General features: G+C 32.9%; 1 protein-coding gene across 1 annotated transcript in view; it reads left to right on the forward strand.

Moving 5' to 3' along the window:
• The first annotated feature begins 12,043 nt into the window (after positions 1 to 12,043).
• Positions 12,044 to 20,665, forward strand: part of LOC149554423 (putative magnesium transporter NIPA4) — a 42,278-nt gene continuing 33,656 nt past the window's right edge. The window contains exons 1-3 of the mRNA XM_089828482.1: positions 12,044 to 12,267; positions 12,528 to 13,128; positions 14,912 to 14,968. Coding sequence (XP_089684608.1) covers positions 12,969 to 13,128; positions 14,912 to 14,968 — 217 coding nt within the window. The 5' untranslated portion in view covers positions 12,044 to 12,267; positions 12,528 to 12,968. The remainder of the gene's footprint in view (positions 12,268 to 12,527; positions 13,129 to 14,911; positions 14,969 to 20,665) is intronic.

Genomic DNA, 20,665 nt, shown 5'->3' on the forward strand with positions numbered 1-20,665 from the left:
GGAAGTTCCACTCACTTGTTTTATCAGATTCATGTGTCATATTATTAGCTATTTCATGTCCATGAATGTTTGCATAAACATAGAAGATTTAGGTGTTTTATCTATTATATAGATTCAGTTATATGCCTTTACACTGATACCATATAAAGAATTTGAGGTCCACCCACCTAGGCCTTGTAGAGCCTGAAGAGAAGAAGGAGATTTAATAGCCTTATAGTTGGCCATGGTGTCTGAATAGGTGCATTGACCATGGGAATCAGCTGCCCCTAGGTGTATGTGTTCTTATCACTAAGTTATTCAAAAGTTGTTAATTCAAGAGCCAACACCTTCAATATGACCATGTTGCATACAATGACTCTGGGCTATTGTGATTAGAATTCTTTGAATCTTTAATCCCTTACACTTTTTTCAAGGAAAATTACATTTATCAACTTTTCTTCAGAACTTAGACCACAATCTAGCAATTCTCTCATTATTTTGTTCTAGGCTCATATTGTCGATGTGATCTTTCTTCATAGGAAAATATATCTACAAAATTATTGGACATGTTGTACTTAATGTTTATATCTGTACATATGGTTTTGAAAGAAAAATTTGGTGTAAGTAATGTGTATATCTGCAAAAATATTGGACATGTTTTACTTAGTGTTTATATCTGCACATATGGTTTTGAAAGAAAAAGTTGGTATAATTAATGTGTATATCTACAAAAATATTGGACATGTTGTACTTAATGTTTATATCTACACATATGGTTTTGAAAGAAAGATTTGGTCACCTCACTCAAATTCACCCATATTATAATATCAACAACTTTCGTTGACATAAATTCAACAAATTTTGTTGAGCATTTCCATTACTCCTTGTTTATCATGAGTTGGGGTCATTTAATAGGGCAAGTTTGTATTCAGTGTAGAGTATGCACATATCAAAGTTGTGATTGTTTATTTCAGTAGTTCGGTATGATTCATTATGGCAGTTGTTTGTCTTTCCTTGTGTACATGTATAGCTTTGTGTTCAAAAATCTATAGTTAGATATTAACCCAAACATATTACTAATCTATTGATCAAATGTGGTGGTATCAATTTTTACATAAAATATGGACAAATTAGGTGTTTTTCCCCATGTTTTAGATAGTTTCTATCATGGAATGCATAAATGTTGTGGTGGTAATTTTGGGACAATAAATAACTCCACCTTGCATTAACCTACTCCTCAAAAATCCAGGCAATAGGAGTAAAGATTAGAGCTCTTAAGGAAAGCCTTGTCATAGAAGAATTCTATAGTGCACATGGAAGATGTGACCTTCAAAACAATAAAAGGAACATCGTCAATGTCCAAGGCTATAAATATGATGTGCAATAGGATTGTGCCCTCTAGAGGATTAATGATAAGAGATATTAACATCAAATTAGACATGACTTCCCACACAAAGTTAGAATGCATTAATCCTTTTTACATGGCTTCTGTAGATGTCTATCATATTTTGCAAATTGGATTTGGGAGCTCAAACTACTTATTGTACAAAAAATGTATATTTTACCCAAGAGATTATTCTAACTATACTAGGCATAACTATGAAGATTTCTAAAATCTTCAAAATAAATTGCTGACAAAATCAACATTAAATGTATGTCTATAATCATTTTATAGATATATTCTCTAAAGGCTTAGGTATTCCTTTCCATTTTTAAAGTTGGGTGCATAGACCAATGTCTTTGTGGCAATTCTAGCCATTATTGTATGACTAGGGAAAATTATATTTTCTAACTAGGTAATAGTTGATAATGATTATGAGTCTTATCTTCAACACCTCTTGAATCCTTAAATAGTTACACATAATAGTTCTCATTAGTTTAGCAAGATGCTTGACACCTACTTGTTTGCTAGATATCTCTCTTTTTGTTTAAATCTTATGATGGAAAGATTCTTTTACAATTTTAGCACAATGTCATGGACCACATTTTGTAATCAATTTTGTTCAAACTTCTGTGATTTCTTCATTTTCTAAATTTTCCTTGTCAGAATTGATACCATAAGACACCTTAATTTTTATCGATCTAATGGTGTTTCTCAGTTCAAGGAGAAAATGGAGATTGAGTTTTAGTTGTTTCATAGATTAACTATTCCAATTTCAGATGTTTAAACTGGAAGATACTCAAACAATAGTAGTTTGTGGGTACATGGATTTGCAAACCTAAAACAAATTCACAAGTCCTCCTATGGCTATAACTTCCATATCCAATTTAGAATCCATCATAAAGCACCTTTTCCCTAATCTAGTTGTGTCATCCCCTATTTGATTTGTTAACACAAAGACATAAATTGTATGAAAAAATAACTTATTTACTATTATTTTACTCTTGTTCATATACATGTCAAATATCTACTCACTACTACATACTACCCAACCAAAATTGATACAAGGACTTGAAGACTAGTTTTCAAAGGCAAGTGAAATAGGGGGAAGTTGATTTTTAGAATATCTTGATCTATCTTAAACTTATAAGGAATCTTAAACTTCTAGACTTGTCCAATGGTGCTCTGGCTCATACCAGATTCTACGAGTTTTAGTAAAAAAGGGGCCAAGTCCATATCAATCCCCAAAAAGGGGCCATGCAAAATAAGAGATTTGGAGAAGCCCATGCAAAAAAGGGGCTTTTGAATTGAGAAACATGTGGCTACCATACTGAAATAAAGCTGGAACAATTAAGAATGTCGCATAGCTAATTTATTATAATGTAGTGATTTATTATTTTTAGTACTAGAGATAATAGAGAATTTAAATTGATAGAATATGGTTAGATGAAAATATTTATTTATAAAAATTGCACTTTTTCATATGATAAAATATTTGACAATCTTGCATCAAATACCTTGTATGATTAGATAAATATAAGTATGAAATAATCCTAATCTTTTTAGTAAATGACAAGAGTGAAAAGGAAAACCCAAGAAGCTGCAAAACAATTCGTGAAACAATCTACATTCATTTCCTTGAGACAATAAGCAAATGATTTCATTGACAAAAACTACATTTTCTTGATCTCTTAAACTCTTTTCAATGTCTAAAGAAAATCTCTTCAATGATTTTAAATGCAAGTTTAGTTGGGATGAATAGAACCTCGCAATACCCTATATCGATGGAACATTGATGGATATATGGCAATGTTGAAAGTTCTAATTGTAGCACATTCTGGAAGAAGCATTGACAAAAAACCTGCATTTTCTTGAAATCTCTTAAACACTTTTCATTGTCCAACAAAAATCTCCTCTTCAGTGGTTTTAAAGGTGAGTTAATTTGGATTTAATTCTAACATCATCAATTCTTCTAGGATAGCAGATAGTTTGCAAAAGCATAATAGATTTCAAAAAGTCTAAAGTCTAAGAACAACATATAGCTTTCATTGATTCAAGAAAATCTAAGAGCATAGGAAAAATCTCAATGGGATGGATAGCCATTTTTTGACAGACAACATAAATGGGTAAAATTTTGTTGGCCATATTGTTTTAGGTTTCCATCTTGTAGGTTGACACCATACCCCTGCTCTTTATAATAGAGTTGGCCAATAACTTAACATTAAATTCTAATTGATCCATTTAAACAATAGCTCAATGTTATTAGTTTTCTTATCAATTCCTTTCTTCCAATCATAGATAAAAGAGGTAGTGAAGTGATTGTTTTCTCTCTACTTACATTCTTTTAAATATGAGGAAATGGGGTATTCAATTATCACCATTACCCCTGGTGTTCTTGTAGTTTATTCTTAAAGAGTAAGAAATATAATAGTTAAATATTTTAAGTTTTTTTCATTTTATTTATTTATTTAGTCATAGATCATAAAAAATTATTGGCAATATTGTTGAAGAAATTATTGCACATAATTCAGATGATCATGGAGACTAATTATCTTTGAAGTTCATAAGATTTTATCCACTCTATATAGAGGATAGACAAATGTCTAATTTTGTTATGAAAAGCTATTGGTTTCAATTGTGTTTATATTTTTAGTATCAATGTTTTAGATCATACTCTATGATCTATCATTAGGATGAAAGAGAGTAAGAATATAATGTCACATTTTTCTAGATCTCTTGCTCTTTTTCATCCTGATGATGAATCACAAAGTATGATCCAAAACATTTATGCTAAAAATGCAAACACAATGAAAACTAAAAAAAATCACAATAATTTTTAATAGATATCTTTAAAAGTTTGATGTCACAAGTTTCTTCATAGCTCTAATCATTCAGAGACTCCATGTAGTATGTACTAAGATCTTTGTAGATGAAATAAACCTTATGTACCACTTGGGTGATCTCTTTCTTTGACTCTCTATTAAAATAATTGGTGGACATTAAGAGACCAACTTAAGATTTGTAATTTTATCGGGCTAAATTATAGAGGTCTCCAATCAAGTTATATTATATTCACATGTGAAAAGCTTTAGCTAATATGGCATCTAATTCTCTGTCAAATTTGTAGTCATGGTGTGAAGCATATAAAGGAGGGGGGCAATATAATCAATTGCTTGTCAAGTTAGGCATACCTTGGGAATGTAGAGAATGTGGACTATGGGTTTCTTGCGATTACACAAGACTCCTAAAGTTTTGCCCTCAGGCTCAGAGTGCCCTTCTTTTAAGGTTTCAGTCAGTCCAAAGATTCTTTTTAAGAATAAGAGAGTTGGGTGAAGGCATTGATCACTTTATAGTTATTTGGTTGTGATTCAATTATTTGGGGGGTTTTGTGTTAAGGCAGATAGCTGATAGAATTTCTTGAAAAAATGAATCAATAAAAAAATTCTTGAAGAACTTACATTTAACTATTAACATTTACAAAGTTTTGAAGGGACATCACTAACTACTTATGTAAAGTTGTATGGCCCTCTCTCTCCCCCAAAAGAGTTGTGTTCCACATTGAAAGATATGAATTAACCCCCAAATGGGTGTGGTTGGGATTGTAGTTCCCCAAACTCCCTAGATACAAAGCGATTCACCTCATTGTTTCATATGGCCCTCTTTCCCATTTGTAAGGCAGCTTCATAGAATATAGATGGCATGGCCACTATTTAGTTAGGCTATCTATGCTAGAAAAAATAGCTTGGTCCACCCTTTTCAATCATGTGAGGCAATATAAATCTTCATTTTCACATTTTTGAAATAATTTGCTATCCAGATATTGCAATCAACAAAATTTTAGAAAGTGAATCATGGATGAATCTATTCAAATATCAACTAGGGTAGTTGTTGTCCTCAAAAACCAATATTTTCTATAGGGTTCTTGTCCAAGGACAAGAAAAATGGGCAATTTCTTAATCTCTAAGCTAGGGTTCCGAGAATAAAATGCAAAAAATTTTTTTTTTGGTAAGCTCTCCTTTTTCATGCCCCTTCAATATTTGAGATATCATATTTCATTTCCCTATCAAAATAACTTTTAATAGTTCTTCATTACTTAGCTTTACATCAAGACCCCTAGAAAGTCATTTTAAAAAATGAGTTGTAAATATTAATAAAATGATTAGTTAAATATTAGTTGTCCATAAAATGAGTGACTTTTGATGACTTATGTAATTAATTTATTATTGACTTACCACATCCCAATTAATCTATAGGAATTAAGAAAATCTAAGCATATTCGCCAATTGATCAAGCATGCAAAGGAAACATTACAACCACCAATTAATGTAAATTTGAGATTTGTACTACAATGAAGGGGTTCAATGAGATCAAGTGCAAGATTGCACCATCAGCCATTTGTGGTGTGGAGAGAAACATCAATTTTCCATCTTTTATTAAGTACTAAAGATTACAGCATCACACATTAAAAGAATAAAAAATCTCCAATAAGAAGTTTATACCTCTAGAATGGGGAAAAATGAGAATCAGAGAGAGAGAGAGAGAGAGAGAGAGAGAGAGAGAGAGAGAGAGAGAGAGAGAGAGAGAGAGAGAGAGAGAGAGAGAGAGAGAGAGAGAGAGAGAGAGAGAGAGAGAGATTTTGTGCGTAACTTTAATCTACAATATGGGTTAGCTAAAAAATTTACAACCAAAAGGGCTTCCACCTAGGCATCTTATACAACATGAGACTCAACCCTAATACCCCTCATACCACTAAACAATAGATTGTACAAAATTCAAATTAGAAAATTAAAAAGCATTAAAGTGCTAGCAAAAAAGAAAATATTGGACATGTTTGGTGCTAGGAAAGAAAAAACATGTTTCTTTTCTATATCTCAGCTTACTTCCATTTACATTCATCAAAATCAATGTCATAAATGCTTACAAATACCAAAAAAAAAAACACAAAAATTGCTGAAGTGAATTTCGTCTCTCATTATGTTAAACTTGGCCCTTCATGATAGACTTGCACCATATATTTTGAACATTCACTTAAATTCAGGCAAATATATCGTCTTCATAATTATAATCTCCTACAACAAGTTGACAAATTCTTGGGAATTTTGTATTTTATTTTTTTACCATTGGAACCCATATCATTTACACTGAATGTTGATAGATTTTGTTTCTAATCGATGAATGAACTATAAGTGCATTAAGTGTGTCATTAGTTCACGAAAATTCAAATTGGTTGACTATATAAGAACAAACAAGCTTGGAAACATAAACTTAGCTTCAATCAAGGCTAAAGCTAACCAAAAATGGAAGTAGCAACATGAAGGGTTTGAATGGCACTCATACCTCAAAATGTAAATTTTGTAAGCCACTGATGAGTATCTATGACTGCCAGCGGGAGAGGAAGGAAGGCCCAACTTGTTGGGTGATAGAAGGGGAATTTCCTTCAATGAATGCCACACACTAGATGCTCCAATAACATGCAGAAACAAAATGAAAATGAAAGTAATAAGTAACAAACAAATATTTGCATTTTGTTATTTGAACCCGAGTTGGTCAAAATTTTGACCAACTTGGGTAACTCGAAATTTTGACCAACTTGGGAAACCCTAAGTTGGTCAAAATTTTGACCAACTCGGGCATAAAAACCAAAAAAAAAGGTTGGTCAAAATATGACCTATAATGTGCTAGTGACTTCCAACTTCACCTCAAAGTGAGGGGTTTCATCTTCTTTGTCCACCACCTTTGTTTCTTCCAGATTGGAGCCACATTGGCTTCATCAATGACATAGGAGTTCTACCATTCTAGGGGGGCTATGGAGTCTTAGTCCTCTATCATGGGGAGTTTCATTATACTTGTCATTTTGAGAGAGTCTCTTGAGACTTATCATTTGTACTTTCTTTTTTAGCATCTTTCTATTTCTTTTTGGAGTAGGGTTTTTCCCATGTGGTTTTTCTTGTTTCTCCATTTAATATATTTGGTTGTGTTGGGTACCTCATTAGGCCATGTTGCTAGGACCCATTTGTGCTTTCAACATTGTAGTTTCCTTGTTTTTTCATACATTGTATGCAGCTTCATTGTTGCTCATCTTAAGTGTTAGAGTAAAGGATTAATTAAATTAAATTAATTAAATTATCTTTACTCCCTACTTAAGATTTCACTTTATGCACATGCATTCCCATTTAATAATCAAATATTAATTATTAAATGTCATTTACCTCTTACAGTTTCCCTTTTAGGTTTTATGATCCCCTTCTATAAGGATTGATCCATTGTATATTTCTCTAATTCTTTTTGTCTGATAATATATTCTTGCATATTTTGAAAGCCAAACCCTTGCCTTCTCTCATCTTTTTCTTCTCTGTGACAGGTTCTTGCATGTAGGTGTTCTATTAGATCTGTGGATTTGATCTTATTGAATCCTTCACTCTTGAAAGATCAACACCTCCAATGCATTCTCTTATGTCCAAGCATGTACTTGCATATCCCATGCTATGTGTATACACTAAAAAATGGACAAACTTGTGAGTTTACATTTAACACACTAACTATTCTTCTATTAATTAAGGGTTCTTAAATCATTAATTAATCATTTTTATTCTTCTATAATAGAATCTTTGCATCATTTAATCATCCGTAATATTAAGTAAATAATTAAACTTATTTAATTGATAAAATTTTAGTTAATTGATTATTATTAGTTAATTAAACTCAATTTATAATTTCCCATAATTATTTAAATTAGCTAATTATTCCTCTAAATTAAAATAAATTCTAAATTAAATTAAATTTCATCTTTATTTCTTTCAATTTCAATTTCAATCAACTTTTATTTAATTTCTATTTAGTTTCAATCAATTTTGTCTTTCTAATTTAATTGAATTTTTAATTCAATTAAACCTTCTTAAATCTAAAAAATCAATTTTATGAGGAATTATAAAATTTAAAAATTAGAAAATCTTCATAAACTAAAAATCAATTTTTTCTGAAAAACCCAAAATCAGAATATATGTTAATGTTTCCATTTTCAAATTTTGGAAACTTTATCTCTCCAAAAATTGAAAATATCTTAGATTTTATCCTCTGTCTTTTTCAGTTTAAAATTGGAAACTTTCAAATTATTCCTCTAGTCTGTTTCATCCTTGTCCGTTGATCACAATTTTCCCAAATCGATCTCAACCGTTTATTGTTTTCTAAAAAATCTATATAAACAACCCTTCTATCTCTTAATTTCATTATTGACTTTCCCATTGAACCTCTATCAGTTTTCTATCATCTTGCTACCATTTGAAATCATATCTTTTATTCATATTTCTTGGAGCTTGGAGTCTAAGTGTTGCCAAAAGTATATATGAGTGCACACTTCGTATGATCAAAGAGAAGCAACAAAAGCTTGGAGTATTTGTTGGTTTGCATGCATTCATTATGTGTTTTATTTTTGATAATATGTTTCTTATTTTGATGTTTGTAGGGTGGAATGAATTTATTAGTTTAGCATATTGATAAATCGGTGCTACTAATCAGTTTTTTGTGTCTTGCATATTTCCCCTACAATACTATGTTTTACAAATTCAAGCTTAAAAAAGGCTCAATAACTACAACCAAACTACTAGCCAACCTAAACCACTAATAAGTGTTTTCTTTCATAGACATAAACCCATAGAAAATGCAACTAGTGGTAAAGTAAAACCATTTGTACACAATACCATGTCCCTCTCTTTCAATATTAGGTACTAAGTCTATTAAATTTTCCTTGATATCAAATAATTATGATATCATATCCCATTTCGACACACACATTAAATGATATCCTAATGTTACATTATAACTCATCACATGGTCCCAAACATGAAATCTCTAAGGCATCTCTACATGGTACATTCTCATCTATGTGCTCCTAGGCACAATACACATAATACTAAAATATAACATTCAATATTTTATGCAAGGTGTACACACATTTTCCCAACATGCACCACTATCCAATTATCTTTTGAAACCCCACCATTATGGACCTTTTTGGATAACTATGTGGGATTTCCCTCAACCCTTAATGACATAATATTTGAGATGTCTCATGAATCAATTTATTTTGGTTAAAATCCTCAACATTGTCTATTCCATTAGACAAAAAATCAGCCATAGTCCTAGATGTAGTCATTAAATTACTTGGTGAAACCTTTAGTATAATATCTTGTTTGGATTTTGGTGTCTCAACTATGGTATTTGGTATTTGACTAAGGTCTTCCTTTTCTATCGATAACATCTTTCCACCAAGTAGTATTAAATTACTTGGTGAAACCTTTAGTATAATATCTTGTTTGGATTTTGGTGTCTCAACTATGGTATTTGGTATTTGACTAAGGTCTTCCTTTTCTATCGATAACATCTTTCCATCAAGTGGCTGAACCATCACTAAGCCACTTGGCACATTGAGAAGCAATATGACTAGTCCAAAAATATTTGTGACATTGCAAGGGGATGCCCTAACATTGTAGAGTTTGAGTCTAATATTCACCTTTAGTATTGAGAGAGATTTCCATAAGCAAATCTTTAGAGATGCCAATTTCCACTAGAATGCAGACAAGGTATTACATTAATAATTTGAAGAACCCTCATCATCACCAAAGAATTTCCCCAACAAGTTAGCAATGACTCTGAAGCAGGAGTGAAACCAAAATTGAAAGTGAAAAATTCAAGAATCTTACCCAAATTTGAGTCGCAAAGAAGGATTTAGTAGCTAGATTGAAAGAAGGGTGCCATGGTTTTAACATTAGTGGATCCTGCTCATAAATCCATTGGTAGTCACATAGAACAATATGGTAGTCTCATATCTTATTAAAAAACCACTACAAAGAAGCCTCATGTGCCAAGCATTAGAGATTCATTGATGTATCTTTGTTAGGCTTGGACAAGGCTATCTAAATCAATCTATTGGTCATCTCTTCTTGAAAAAACCTTCATTCTGAACCATTCTTGTACAATATCTTCTCCCAAGACAAGTTCTACAGGAGACTTATTAGGTTGGAATATTTGAGACACCAAAGGGGGTACATAATCCATTGTTGGGGGGAAACCATTCACCCTATTCACACCTCCAATCTTCCTATTCAATCCAAAGCAATGACATTCAATTTTTGTACAATTTTTCACAAAGATTAGAGACTCACTTTATGCTAATCCCTATAGGAAATCACCACCCATCTTCATCCTTGTGAACCCTAGTCATGATATCCAATTGAGAAAAGACATTCAAAGAGTTTTTGTTTCTTTCAAGGACTTGCCAAAAACTAATGATAAAAGTTTGCATATCATATCATTCCATTAATTATAGTGTAACTTTTGGATTTCATTGTGTCAATATTTTTTGCATCAACGTATAAGATCACACTCTATGGTCCATTATCAAGATGATAGAGAACACAAGGAAACATTGATGCAAAAAATGGTCACATGATCAAATCTAGAAGTTGCACTACGATTCACTCATATGTAGATAGTAGAAATTTGCCGAGTCTTATATCATTTCATTGTGTGCAAGAGATCGAGCCTCCGATCACATCCCCACTTCACCTACAAGAATCTTTGCAACATGAACATGCTACAAAGAGAACATTGCAAAAATTATTTTACTTATAACATATTTTTCTAGTATTGATAAAATATTTACAATTTAAATATATATTTTATTTTAAACAAATAATTTGGTAAAGTTATTTATATAAAAAAAGATAGACAAACACCACTACAAATCACATGAAATTTTATTTATGCTGTTCTTTGCACAATTAGATTATAAATTACACACACTACATATACATTCATAAAGTTAAATATTTTTTAAATAACTCTTCCATGCATATAAAATCAATTAAAAACAATGCAAAAAAGAAAAAGAAAAAGTCTCCATAATGATATTCTTCCACATTTATATAGAGACTTAAATTTGTTTTTTTTCACTATAACATCCTAATACTCCACTAATGTTAACTTAATTCAATTAACCACACCAATCTAATTATTGTGAGATATTGCATTCAATTTTCTCATGAAACAACTTATTTATTTCTTTTCAAAATTAGAAAATTAAGTAATATCAATTTGGAGCTAAAAATGAATTAGTAATTAATAATTAATAATTAATATTGAGGCCCATCATGCGATGAAAAGGACACAAGTATAATTAGACGAGCAATTATAAGTACAAAATTAAATGCCAGAATTTGAGAGAGGAAGATGCTTCACATAGCATAATCCTTAGCCATAAATTATTCAGTGCGTGTGGACTATATCACCAACTACTTTCCACATCAGCAGGTACCTAAAAAACTATTAAACAAACATAATTCTTTTATATCAATAATAATAATAAACAATCATATTTTCCAATAAAAACATATTAAACAATATAGCAAATGAAGGAGGAACTCTGGCTTCTCCTTTTTATAAAGTTTGTCAAGCACCCTAGGAAAAGAATCAAAAGGGAAACTTAAGAGAAATCTCGATTCGATGGAACTGATTTAGTCTGCAACCTACGGTTGTTCTAAAAGCCCAGGACAGAGAGAGACAGAATTAAAAACTCAATTACATCAGTGTATTTGGTAAATCTAGAGATCATCTTGTCATAAGCCATACAATCTGGATGACGGTGATTTTCCGTTTAAGTTATTCATTCGAAGACGCTTTTTCTTTCTTGTTTGACGACATCTTGGTAGCGTGAACATTTTGCTTTTTTGTGTCAAGCACTTCAGAAATGAATGAGAGAGACCTACATTAGCAATTGTAGGTCTCTGGAATTTTATCACAGATACCCGCGTAGTGTATGTAGGGGATTCCATTCAACAAGCATATTTGGGTGATTAGGTCCTGTTGAAGGATAATGCATTGGCAGGGGTCTTCGACCTGAAACTTTTTATGTATGCTGGTCAATATCAATCCCGTGTTAGTTCATGTAATTTGGCATTTCTATTGATTGAGATTTTGGTAATAACAGAATTTCATGATTAGATTATGATTGCAAATTAATGTGATATTGGCAACATCAAGTATCCCATAATTGGATTTGTTAAAGTTCATAGGAATTTAGGTCCGATCTACAAGTTGGGCCTAATCAATATATATTTGTCATTCTCATATACCCAAAATTCGGATTTGCTAAAACATTTTTCGATTTCAGAGCTCATCCAGAGTTATCAAGATTGAAACACATAATTATGCGATTTGGCATTGGCTGGATCTCTCACATGATAGAGCATATCTTGACTTTTGATACAGAATAACATCAGGCCCGAGGCTTTGTGACTGGGGCAAGGATGCAAATCGATGGTGGAATCACCGGAGAATGATTTGAACATATCGGCATTGGACCTTTCCAATTTAATAGATTTTGAATTTGGGGGGATCTTGGAGAGTGCCCACTATCTCTGCCAGCAAATTGGCAAATCTGGAATTATGGTTTATGATAAGGTCAATGATGCAAACTTAAATTAGGACTTATATTTGTTCTACGAAATTTGGAGGCTGAAAATATACACGCTAGCAAATCGTGTTAATTTGGCTACCAATCAGACATTCGGGAAAATAAAAAAGACTTGACAGGCGAATGGGCAAGTTCTAAATGGCAGAATTACCTGGAGATTCAGCCCCTTCACCTGGCATTTCTTCAGACAATGTCAGGGGATTGCTTCTTGCACTTTCCTCCAGTATTTTTATTGGTGCCAGCTTCATTGTGAAGAAAAAGGGATTGAAGAAGGCTGGATCTGCAGGAATTAGAGCAGGTACGTTCCGTTGACATTCCGTTTACAAGATCTTAGAATGGAAGTAGTTATTTTATCGATCTCTGTATGCTGTTTAAGTACTTGCGATAAAAAACGCAACTTTCTTGGTCGATTTTAATTAATCCTGAGAGACTGTACGGCCTCTTAATTTCAAGGTGTGCCACATTGAGACCTATCTCTACTAGCTTGCATTAGATGACGAATTTACCATTTAGTTAAACAATTGGATTAATTCGCCACTATTAGTTCATATATTGGTATCTTCTTGCTCACTTGGAAACTTAGACTCATAACTGTAGCATTTCGTTCACGTCAAATTCTATCCTGAATTGCCATCAGTTGTTATCGACAGCATACTCTCTTCTTCTATAGCCATTGTCTTTTCTATGGATACTTTGTCCTCGTGTCACTCATTTAGATTGCTCATATGAGAAATTCTGTCCCAAAACAACAATTTTACACATACAATGTTTTCAAGGCTACTGATGCCTTAGTTGCTTCTGTGAGTAGAAGTCTTTAGTATTTCTAAAAGAAGTCTTTAGTATTTCTAAATCATGATGCTATGTATCATTCATATGCCATTCTACATGGTTCAGCTATACCATTGGGTAGAAAGCTATCATTTATTTGATAGTATACTATAATTTCTTGTTTCTCTGAGGTGCCTATCTGTGCTCCAACTCGTGAAGAATATACATTGTAAACAACAGAAGAAAATTTATTTTGGTGTTTGATAATCTCTATCTTAAGAAGTCCTTATTTACACAGGCTAATTCTGCTTTTCATCAGTGTTATTATCCTTTTTCCAAATCACTACTTTGGGCCTCCTATAGTCAAAGCTTGCATAACACCTAAACCCTCCAAGAACACTTGGTTTCCCATTAGTCTCTAGTTCTAATTGTTCATTGCAATATGTATTTAGTAAATACCATCCTCTGCTTGAACTCATCTACAAATTTCATGTACAATCCTCTTCAAGAGGTGCAAATGTTGATAAAGAGGTCCTATCGAGATGGATTTGAATAAAGTTTAAAAACATGTAGCTTTTTTCTCATTTTCACATGCTTGCTTTTATCTTTTGTTGTGAATTTTGATCAGTTTATTTAGCTTAGGAAGAGTGGCTAAGACAGATGCTTTAGGCACCTTCTCACTGATGCTGTACCTTATATGTTGGTATGCCTCCATTGGTTACTTCTGATCAACTGAGGACATTTCTATTTCAATTTTAAATCAATTTTTTTTAATTTGATAGGTAATCGACCAAAGCCTAGATTATTTATTATTCATCATTTATTATTGTTAAGATTAATTATTATAATGTATTAATCTCGAGTAGATTCGAGCACAAGACCTCCCCGATGAGAGATTCACAATTTACCGTTGAGTTGTAGGCTCTTGCCTATTATAAATCAAATTATAATGTTAACTGTTAAAATTATATAATATCACCTGCAAGAATCATAAATGGAGGTGTTCTTTTTTCACATTTCTGTTATATGCTTTCATTTCCCTTGCACATTATAATATCCAAATTCTACGAACTTATATTGAGAAACAAATTGATTTTAGTCTTCTATTCTATGGGTATGTTGTGGTCTTAGTTCTTGTTTTAATGTTGAACAATAATGAGACACTTAGATTCAGTGTCTTGTCAGATTGTCAGAAAGCTACAATATAATATAACTTCTTTAGCTTCTGTATTCATGTTATTCTTATCTTTGCAACTTTGTTCTTTCTGATTGTATCTTTTCATTGTAATAGTGACCATGACAATTTATTGCAGGAGTGGGAGGTTATTCTTACCTATATGAACCACTTTGGTGGGCAGGCATGATTACAAGTAAGTGCTTATTACTTATCAAATCAGATTTTGATCACAACTGGAGACTATTAATATTCGACATAACATCATTATTTTTGCATTCAAACTATTAATTTCCTTCCTTATTACAATCTTTTTTGAGAGTTTAGTTGTATAGCTGGAGATTTTATGTATTCATTACAATCTTTCAGATTCTATTTGTTGCCATAATTTTACCTTATATGCTGCACTTTACTTTCATCATTCTTTGAACATTTGATATTATGCTGTTAAGCCTTTCCAGCAGTATTTGAAGAATATAGATAATTGTTTACCGCAAAATCTTTATCAGACTCACTGGTCAAATTGATATCATATTCTCAATATTTGTATGTTAACGTATTTTATGTCAAAAGCCTCTGTAATCATACCATTGCATGTTGCACGAGATTGATGTTATGACTTTTCTTTCTTTTTAGAATTACAGATAACATTGCAGATATCTACAGGCCTTATGGAAGAGAATCTGATTAGAGCTATTAACTCTTCGTACTTTCTTTTTTGATTTTTTTGTTAACAAGTCTAAGACAGTAATTTGTTATTTGGAAGAAATTGAACAACCATCTCTCTCTCTCTCTCTCTCTCTCTCTCTCTCTCTCTCTATATATATATATATATATATATATATAATTTAAAAGAGGGGTAACTGCTTTGACCTAGAGCTATGAATCAGTGAGGCTACAAATGGGACACCTCATCCCCAATGAGATTTGAACCTTGATGGCAAGAAAAACAATGCAACAACTTAACCACCGCAACATGCCTCTATTGATGTGAAATTTATATCTGTTTAAAATTTCTTTTAACATATGTGCTTATTAAATTTTCAGAAGAGATATAGTTCTTTTCCAATGGTATTTTATTTCATTTCTTTCAAGATTCTTAACATTTCAATAAGAGAAACATAGAAAGCAAATCACCAAATCACTCTGCGAAAAATTCTTTCTATTATGAGAAGTGATTTTCTAGGTCACAAACATTATGTTATTACAATTTAAAAGTCAAGGATGTGATCATCATTACATCCATGCAAGTCCAATGGGCCTTCTGAAAGGTTTTGAGCAGCAGTGCAACCTTGAATTAATTTGAAGAATTAATTTACCTAAAGCATATTTTATTTCCTTATGTTTTGTAACTACCTTCTAGCCTTCACAATTTAGTTTTCTACACACTAATTTTGTGTCCTATAAAATTTGTTCCCTTATTTTCTCTCCCCTCACATTTGAACAATTACTCAGTCCATGTTGGAAGGGCTAGCACCTGTGTTTTCCAGTGGTCGCGATGTTGCTGCTCTAAGTTCATTGATTGGTAATACTTTCTCTACATAAAAATCAAACCCAGTTTAATTTTCAAACAGTCAATGACAATTTCAGACTCAATTTAACTTAAAACTGGTAGATAATTACACCTTTGATTATTGCATTGTTGGTTAACTATAAATAGCTGAAAGTGGCAAAAATAACCATTTGACTATTAAAATATTTGACATTAAAAATAATTGAAAAGCTAAAACACAAATTGGAGGGTAAGAGATAGTCCAAGTGGTTGGAAAATTTTATTGAATATGGTTGCAGAGCAATTTTAGCAGTTGGGGGAAATCCACTATGCTTGGAAAGAGAGAATACTCATTTGCAAAGTACAAAGACAGAAAGAGACATGGAGAAAATAACAAAGCTTTTGCTTAGGAGTGCATGAGTATGTTCAGTATTCATTCAAATGGATCTGAACCTAATATATAAAACATGGAGCTTGCTAATTGGTTTTTTGTTGTGATGCTGGTTGAGAGCTTCTCTATCTTATCCATCATCTCTCACTTGTCTCTGTTTCTCTTGATGGTTATCTTCCCCTTATTTCACCTGTCCTGCTAGCTTCTTCTAAACCTTTCCCATTACACACCTTTTGTGTGTTTTCATCTCACACTTGCAATGCTGCTGCTTCTGCTGTGTCTACTCCTCTGATCTGTTCTGTTCCTATTAAAGATTCCTAACAACCCATAATCTTGTTACTCTGGTGCATTTGTAGTCACTATTTTACTATCAAGTTCTAGCTAAAAGTTTAAAAATATAACGAAGTGAAGCAAAAAATGATTGGCAGATTTACAGGGGAAGGGGTTTGATCTCAACGTTTGTGGGAATAAAGATTTATGGTGCTTGACGAGTCCAGAGAATGCTGCTTTCTCTTGTTCTCTTGGCATGTAAATCTAATGTTAGTGATTCTCATTTATCAAAACTGTAGTGGGATAGACATTTGGATATGCTCGAAGTAAAGTTTTGTTTTTACAACTATCCATATAAAAAGAACAAAATTTTAAGGTGGCCTTTTGGGTGGCAAAGAAAACACAAAGATTTGATTGACCAGATTGATATATTGTATGACAAATAATGTTTATGACAATGTAGACGAATATGGTGGAGATATCAACAGAGTCTGAATTGTCCACTTTTAAGTTTTTTTGTGAACCCCTTGATTGTTGTCAGCTACTTGGTGGCAAAACGCCTGGATATGTGTTTATTTTGTTTATATTTTTGATAATGTGCAAACCTTCATAAGTGCAATCATGCCAGCCTTTGGAGATGTGTTCAGAAAGCCAAAATCTAATTCCAGAATCAAGATTCAATTTTATTTCATTGCATCCTTTATATACGATGTAACCATTGATTCTATAGTTTCACGAGCCCTTTTCATTAAGGGAATGCTTTTGGTGTAATCATGGCTAATATATAAGTGCTTGTTAATAATTCAGTTTTCTAGATAATATAGGACCCGCTTCCAATGAAAACATGATCATAAAATGGCTGAAATCCATGGAGACTGAGATGACAGAATATTGCAAACAAACGAATAACAGTAAACAAAATGAGAACAAAATAGAAATAACAGAAACCAGTAGGTGTCTGGTGCTGCAGTTGGTCTATCATCAATTCAACTAGCTAAACACCACAAAAACTAAAAGCATCTTGGGCCGCAGTTGCTCTATCATGATTTTCAACTACATGGTTCCATAAATTCACTCTGAGAAGCATGAGAGACACTTTGCTGAGAAAGGACTGAAGAGTAAATAAAATGGAGTATCCAGATTATTATCATGCTGAATCACCTGTAGATAATCTATCACAAGGGCTGTATACATACAAAATGTTTTCACATTTATACTGTGATAAATAGAAGCAGGTTTATCCTCAACGGAAATAACCTGATTCCGTAGCACTTCCTCATCTGGGGATAGACCAGAAAATCCCCATCAGAACTCTAGCTGACCTGCATAACATGTAAAAATGGGGACAGGGAATGAAGTATCCAAGCACAAGTGAAAGGATCATCCATCTGAGCTCTTATTTATAAAATCAAAAGCTGTACATATTGAGGAATGAGCATAATAGCCCTGTTCATGCCACTTAAGGAAGAAGATAATGTTGAACATGCCCTTCATTGCCTTGACATGTTTTGTCGAGCCTTATGCTCAAGCATTTAATGGTGCAAGAGTCAGTGTTCAGGCAACCTTTTCTTCCTAGACCTGCCTAGTTAGGCTCTTTCAGCTAGAAATGGGTTGGCCATGGGGAGGTTTTCGGGTTGCTTTGCACCCCCTTTTCTTTTCAAGCTTTTTGAGTTAGCTTGTGGCAAGTTGTTATTTCCAGGATTTTGAAAAAGTTAGGTTCTTACACTATTAAACCTCTCACTGTGGCCAGCAAGTTCTAGGTGTACTCCAAAATCCAAGCTGCTACTCATGATTAGGATTCCTCTTGTCTGGATCCTTCTGCAATTTCCTATTTGAAGATTGAGAAGATGCTCAACGATTTTCCTTGAGTCCCTTTTTGTAGGAAAAAAGACGTTCACCATAACTTGTGAATTTTGTTGTATCCCTCATGATGCTTGGGATTTGGGCTTTCTTGCAATTTGTTATCAAGGCCTTGCTCTTTGTGCTAAATAAATCAATAGGGTTTGGAAAATGAGGATGCTTGGAAATTGCTCATATGGCATTGTATTTATTTTGTAGTGCCCTTCGGGCATCCACCTTAGAAAGGCCTTAGGCTCCATACTCACCTCACTATGAAGGAACCCATACAAATCCAAGGCATGTTTAAGAGTATCTAGAAGGCTTGGGAATCCATCAAGCATTAGCTTCTATGAGCTAACAATGACATTCACAATGGCCTTTTAATTAATCAATAGTCTATTTGGCGGCCTCCAATCCTTTTTTTTTAACACGTCTTCTTGCCAAAGGCCCTTAGGCTTGTGCTTTGAAGTTTTATAAATGGCAGGTAAAAACATTGCCATATCTTTTCATTAGAGCTACCAAGAACATCCTATCTTGGCCCAAGGTGAAATTGAAACTTCAATTATTCAACCAAGATTGTAGGACCTATTAGAATTTTTTTTATTATGGCTTAAGGATAAATAGTAATTTTAATAATTTAACCACGATTGTGGGACCTAATTAAATTTTCTTATCTTGGCCTATGGCTAAATAAATTCTAATAACTCAATTAGGATCATGAGATCTACCAAACAATTGTTGATGTCATTCCTTAGCCACATCGCTTACGAAATTGAGGTTAGGACTTCCAATCCATGGTGGGAAGATTTGGGATGGTACTCATTATCTTGATTTGCCATTTCATATTTATAGAACCCACAAGGGATATTTGTGGCTTAGGCTTCATCTCTTCATGGTGACTTAGTTAAATTATCATTAACATCTTCACCCCTTTTTGAGCACTGAAGACAAATTTTAGATTATATGGTTAGTTACTTTTGAGTTCAAATGGGTTGATTTTGCTTGGTGCATTCTTTATTAAGGTTTGAACAAAAGTTCCGAGATTTGGACTCAACTTAGACTTGGCAAGGCCAAGTCGACTCGTGACTTGGCAATGACTCAACAAAATGAAAAAAACTCTTGAAATATAGAGATATTTAAAGATTTAAAACTTGTTTCATGTACCCATTATCGAATAAAGCTTAAAGACACAATAAATCATGAAATAGAAGCTAATTTGATCGCATTGTCAAACATACATCAATCACATAGTACAAATGTAAATTGTAGCTGAAGGAAATATAAAACTTAGATATATAAAATTATAAATATTGTCAAATGATATAAAATTAATGGAATATGAAATCCATAACATTAAATGTTCCAAACATGTGAAACTGAAATAAAAAACAAGTCTATGGTTCTGGCTCAGCCTTAGTCTCAGCCTCAGCCTCAAAGTAACTTGTATCCCTCCTACAAAGGAATCTAAGATAGGTCCTAGTGTTAGAGTGGGGTTGCCGTTGCACCAAAAAACCAATCTTTCAATGCCCGATAGAACCACTCAACTTATAGTACACAAGAGGCGGTTAAACCCTTGTCACGAATTCCGAGGGGAGCATTGATTTTTTTTTCAACAATCTCCCCCTCAGCGTTACCCAAGGGTTTGAGGATTTGAACCTGTGACCAAGTTTTGATATCACTTGTTAGAGTGGGGTTGCCGTTGCACCAAAAGACCGATCTTTCAATGCCCGATACAACCACTCAACCTATAGTACATAGGAGGCGGTTAAGCCCTTGTCACGAATCCTGAGGGGAGCACTGAAATTTTTTTCAACACCTAGATGATCGAACATCCATAGTTTATGCCTGTGAGGTGCCATTTTGACCAACATCAGCTTTATGTGATCGTACTCTATCCTCCT

This window comes from Cupressus sempervirens, chromosome 5 (assembly GCF_028749045.1).
Source record: "Cupressus sempervirens isolate cs-2001-9-10 chromosome 5, ASM2874904v1, whole genome shotgun sequence".
NCBI classification, from domain to species: Eukaryota; Viridiplantae; Streptophyta; class Pinopsida; order Cupressales; family Cupressaceae; genus Cupressus; species Cupressus sempervirens.